Source organism: Gossypium raimondii, chromosome 9, assembly GCF_025698545.1.
Source record: "Gossypium raimondii isolate GPD5lz chromosome 9, ASM2569854v1, whole genome shotgun sequence".
NCBI classification, from domain to species: domain Eukaryota; kingdom Viridiplantae; phylum Streptophyta; class Magnoliopsida; order Malvales; family Malvaceae; genus Gossypium; species Gossypium raimondii.
The window spans coordinates 31,147,160-31,152,997 of NC_068573.1; the positions used below are offsets into that span (position 1 = coordinate 31,147,160).

At 29.0% G+C, this 5,838-nt stretch overlaps 1 protein-coding gene across 1 annotated transcript; it reads right to left on the reverse strand.

Annotated features, from left to right (window-relative positions):
• Nucleotides 1-782: 782 nt before the first annotated feature.
• On the reverse strand, nucleotides 783-3,378 carry LOC105797898 (NAC domain-containing protein 2). The gene is made up of 3 exons (XM_012627778.2): nucleotides 3,204-3,378; nucleotides 1,556-1,842; nucleotides 783-1,262 (listed from the first exon to the last, which is right to left on the reverse strand). The coding sequence occupies exons 1-3, from the start codon at nucleotides 3,376-3,378 to the stop codon at nucleotides 783-785; spliced, it is 942 nt and encodes a 313-aa protein (XP_012483232.1).
• Nucleotides 3,379-5,838: the final 2,460 nt, after the last annotated feature.

Consider the following 5,838-nt stretch of genomic DNA (forward strand, 5'->3'; position numbering starts at 1 on the left):
AAGATTGATGACAAAAAATAATAAATAATTTAATCTATTTTTTAATTTTAATATTGTGCATATTTCACGTGTTATTATTAATTTGTTTCAAGTCATATGTTTTATTATTTATTGTATGTTATTTTTAAATACACATTTGTGTTCTATATTTGTGATTTTCACACACATATGTATGTCATAGGATTTCTAATACCTCGGTTTTCATATTTTGCTAAATTTACCAATATTATTTTAATTTTTTATAAAAACCATATATGTTATTTTTAATTAATATTTTATTAATGCTATATACTTTTTTTTTTTACTAAAATAAATATAAACAAATTACTTTTTATAAATAAATATATTATAATTATTTTCATAAGATATAAATTAAATAATATAAAAAATAACATATTATAAAATTTGAAAATAAATAAGGTTCAAGCCTTAAATATTTGAGCTGAAGCCAAATTGATATTTAAACAAGTTTATTTTTGCTTAAACTCGTTTTTCATAATTTCGTTCAAACCCTCTCAAATTTAAAACACGTCTTAAAATTTGAATAATTAACTCAACCTTTAAACAACATGTGAGTAAACGTGGGATGGTAATCATATCAGGTTGTCATTTGAAAGCCGAACTTGAAATATACAAATTCTTCATTCAAACAAACCGCTGGATACCTCGAACCAAATTTAGATAAGAGAAGAAATTACAGGTGTTATTAACTCGAGATCCAACATTCTAAACCTAAACCCTAAATCCAAAAAAACAAGTTACAACAAACAAGGGAACATAAATCAGAACTCTAAGAAGACCTCTCGGAATGATGATGACGAGGACGGAGCCTGAGAACAAATCTGAGGAACGTACGCGTTGTCGTCATCGTGCATCGATACAGAAGCATTCAATCGTTTCTCTGATACCAACGGCAATTCTTGACCCAAAGCAATATCTCCTCCATGAAACACTCTGTGATCAATGTATTCAAGCATGTCTCTGACGTTGAAATCGATGGTGATCGTTCCGTCACATTCCATTTGATTGTCAAGCTGTTCGTTTTCCAGGGGAATGGTCATATGATAATTATGAGAAGGAAACTGATGATATTCATTGCCTTGTTGAATGGTGTAATTGTTTAGTATCATCTCTTGACCTTGTAAGCACCCACGTTGAAATGGAGGGGAACAACTTGAACTTCTATCATAGTTTCTTCCACTTGTAATTTGTTGGGGAACCTTGATTTTATGGTGGACTCGACATAGAACCCAATCGTCCAACTAAAAATAACAAGATAAATAGAAATGAATTGAGTTAGTAAATCATATCGTGATATTAGTTTTGAGACTATCAACCTCCTGATAGTCTATCAAATAATTTCCCTTATAATAGATATATAAAAATAAATATTTTATTTTTAAAATAATGAAAGTGACTTTTAAAAACTACATGAAAATACATTTTGTATTTTAAAATTTTGATGAATGAAATCGATAGAATTGAGTTAAGTATCTATGACCTTCAATTCGGGTTTAATTCGATTCTTTTTTCTAAAATATTGCAAATGACTTACTCGCATTGATCCTTTAGGTTTCTGAGGTAGAAAGTGATCATAGAGAAGCCTATACTCAGTCATCACCCAATCGGTCCTTGAAGCTTTAGGAGGCCGACCTTTGTAAAAGACAAGAGTTTTCTTCATGCCAAGACATTGTGACCCAACAGAAGTGATGATCGGTTTATCAGTCCCGGTGGCTTTCCAATACCCGCATCCCGTCGCTCTATTTGGACGTGTCCCATTCGGATACTTCCTATCTCTTGGACTAAAGAAAAACCACTCATTCTCCCCAAACAAAGCCTTACCTGCAACCATAACCAAAAGAAAAGTGTATGTTATTTCCACTACAAATAAATTGTCAGTTACCAACGACTGAAAGGAGGGCTTGGACAAAAATATTAGACTGTTTAAAATATGTGTCAGGCTCAAGTTAGAACATTCAAGGCTCAAGCTTGAGCTGCTTTGTATCATTTTTATATATTATGTAATTCCTAACAAATGAAAATTAAATATATAGTAGTATTATGCAATACTATATAAAATGTTACTATAGTATAATATTACTATAATGTAAATATTAAAAAATATTAAAAGGACTATATAAAATTTCAATAAATAAAAAATGTAAAAAATTATTAAATATTAAATAAAAATATATATAATATTTTTTAAAAAAGTAAATTAATATGAGTTTGTCTAAAATGGGCTTAGGTTAGCTATTTACAAATACTAACAGACTTGGGTAAAGTTTTAGGTCCATATTTCGGGTTAGACTTGAATAAACATAAAGTGTGTTAATATCATGTCTAAGCCTGGCCTTACTCAAATCCAACTTGATCTAACCCATGAACATCTGTATTTGTACGGGAATCATTTTAAAGAAAATGCCAAATTTTATTGTTGCAGAGGAAAAAAAAGTGGATGTTTTTCAAGAGCTGATATATATATCAACAGTCGTGGTTAAATTATCGATATACGTAAGACATATGCTAACAAAAGGAGTCTGTCTGTCACAATAGATAAACCTATTACAATGGTAAGAATATGGATTGATATAAGTTGCGGTATTTGTTGCAGATGAGTAACCTGTCAGTACAAACTTGATTATAGTGTAGCCTTTGGTTGTCGCTAAAAGTCCATCAATATGCTATATTTTGCTTGTAGTGTTCAACTTTTCATTTTTCTTAAAATACTCTGTCTCGATATAGTATTAAACTCACTTTTGAGTTGGATAAAAGATAAATAAATACTATGAATGTGATACATTTTTATATATACATATATATATATATAGACGTAGGGAAAACAATCTGATTGGTCCAATTAAAAAATTAAAAAATTATTGATAGATTCAGTTACTTAACTAGGTTAAACCGAATTGAATTGGGTTTGGCTTAAAAGCATATTATATCATATATATGTTTTTATACAATATTTATTTTAGTCATAATTTCTCCTCAACCCTTAAATCAAAAGAAAAATATATTTAAACACGCTTTAACTCACATCCTCCTAGTTGTTGCAATAGCAACGGTTTGACAACATAATCTATTTTTAATTGCCTATAAAACCACCATAACTATCATAATTGACTTGACCAAACCAACTCAATCAGAAGCTATCGATTCAATCAGATTGAGTCGAGTTTTGGGCACAGAAAGAGTACCTGGAAGTTCCCATGGATCGAACTTGTAGATATTGACATCAGCAATGATATTGATAAGGGGATTGGAGGAAGGAGAGAGCTTTTGGTTTAAATAATAAATTATAAGCTCTTCATCTGTTGGATGAAATCGAAAGCCTGGTGGGAGGATATCACTACCACTATTCATTCCATACATTTTAGGAAGCAAACGGGAAGAATTTTAGATGCACATTGGTTTGTATTTATAGAGAGAAAAAATCATGCACAACCTATCAAACAAGAACAAATGATGTGCTTTTGATCTTTGGTGAAATCACCATAATAATAATAATAATAATATTTAGTGGTCACTATCTAATAGTTGGATTTTGATATTATGTTGTTTCGAATTTTTGTTTTTCTTGAAATATACTAATCCATGATAAGTATTTTGTATATATATATTTCGACACTTTACTTAAAGTCAAACGTTATAATTCGAATTAAAGATATGCGTACAGTTCATGATCAAGTAGCCTAATCTGATTCGATTCAATTTATTATACAATTTAAAAATGACTTAAATCTAGGCAAAACCTATCAACACTCTTAATTTAGATGCATTGTTTTGCATTTGATTTTGTGTGCATGGTTACTATTATTTCATGTAGGTTAAGATGATTAGGGCTGTTTTCTCTACTTCAAATTCAACTCTTTGGGTGATTTGAGTTAGGTTTTTTTAAAAATTTTTAATGGGTTTTAGTTTTGGACTTTATTTTATCTTTTACAAAATGAATTTTGTTTTAGAGCTTTTGGATATTATTCAAAATATTTTTCATAAATATTTCTTTGAAAACTAATTAATAATTTTTATAAAAATATTTTTATATTGTATTTTTAACACAAAATTTCTAACTTTACTAAAAATATCGTCCTACTGGTTGGCTGTCCTGTCATGTGTTTTTTGGGTACCATTCATAGGTTTTATCATAAGTTTGGATCAAATGTTTTGAAATAAAATAAGTTGCATTGGCCTATCATTAACTTCCCTCAACTTGCAATGTAGACTTTGGTTTGTTTTTCTAGTAATTCTCAACAGTAAAATCTTATATATACATACGTAGGTTGACATATAGATGCCATGACTGCGAATATCCTTTAGAATTTCATGGATTAAGTGCAATTTTCTTTCCATGAAAATGACCCAGTGACAGAGGCAGGGGGGTGGTGATGGGATCCGTGCCTTGCCCCAAGTGTAGTTGAAATTGAACGGAATTAAACTAAAAATTGATAGGTATATCAATTTCGATAAAAAGGATGGAATTAGTTTTTACGTAAATAGTTCGAAATTAGTAAAAAAAAATTGACCATCAATGTTGAATCATTTGAATTAATTTTTTTAATTTTTTATTTAATTATTATTGGATCGGCGGTTTATCCAATAAAACTGTTTGAATCGAGAAATGATAATATGATTAGTTTAATTTTTAAGACATTGCTTCAACCTCAATTTTTGAAAATTTGTATTAGGTTTTGAATTAAAAAATTAATTAGGTTTTTTTTAAAATTAAAATTCACATTAAGTCTATTGAAAATTTTAAAAACTTGAACTAAGCTCTTCTATAATTTTGAAAATTTTCATTAAATATATAAAATTTAAAAATTTTAATTAAATTCCCCAAAAAATTTAAATTCTCATTAAACCTCTAAAATATTTTTAAAAAGTTTAGTTAGACCTTCCGAAATTTAATGTCAAGATCTACCCCTAAATATGAGGGTTAGTATTCGATGTATGAGGTTGGACAATGCCAAAGGGTAGGGGGACCTTACCCGCTAAAATGGTTAAATTTTATTTTAGTCCCTTTAAAAATTCTAAATATAAGTTAATACATTGGTAAAATTGCACTTTGACCTCTCAAGATGATAAAATTTACTTTTCCCTTTTAAAATTCTGAAATAATAATTTAATACAATTGATAAAATTCTATTTTGACATCCTTAAAATTTATAATTCAATTTTGACTCTTCTAAAATAATTTTTTGGTTCTTCCTATGCATAGCTAGTGAAAACTTTTATTCCACAATCAAAGTTCAAATACTACTATGTGTCTCATTTTTATACTTATTACTTTTTAAAAAAAATTACTATTGCTTAAGAGTGCATTTGATTCAAGGAATGTAAAGTTACTTAGTGTTGGAAAAATTGCATTTTATGGGAACTTTAAGGCATATTCTCAATAGGTAAAGGTGGAGAGTTGAATCATAAAATTATGGTTTTATATTCTACTCCATGAGACCTTTACAACGGTATATCATATGCTCAAAATGGTTGAGTGATGAATGAAAATTTGATGTTTAAAGTAAGCTACTTAGAAATATTTGTTTAGGAAAAGTAAATGCTTAGATCCCACATTGGTTAAATACCAAGTGTGAGATGGTTGAATGATTAAACTTGGAACTTTGTCTTACGTGCAGAGGTGCAAGTTCAAACTCGACGCGAGGTTTGGGGCACCCCTGCACAATGTGGGCAACATGAAAATATTTAGACCAGTCGAGCTTGAAATGGGCTTGCGAATATTTAATTCAACACGAAATTACTTTTTCCTCAGTAGACATACTCTGGTTATATAAGGACACTTATCTTATTTATTTGATTCCAATCAATTTGATTTAATTT

What these genes read in the sequence shown, in the direction of transcription:
- LOC105797898 (XM_012627778.2), bottom strand. Translation starts at nt 3,378, where the DNA reads ATGTATGGAATGAATAGTGGTAGTGATATCCTCCCACCAGGCTTTCGA. An exon ending in CGATCCATGGGAACTTCCAG is followed by an intron (nt 1,843 to 3,203) that starts GTACTCTTTCTG and finishes TTATGGTTGCAG; the next exon opens with GTAAGGCTTTGTTTGGGGAG. An exon ending in AACCTAAAGGATCAATGCGA is followed by an intron (nt 1,263 to 1,555) that starts GTAAGTCATTTG and finishes TGTTATTTTTAG; the next exon opens with TTGGACGATTGGGTTCTATG.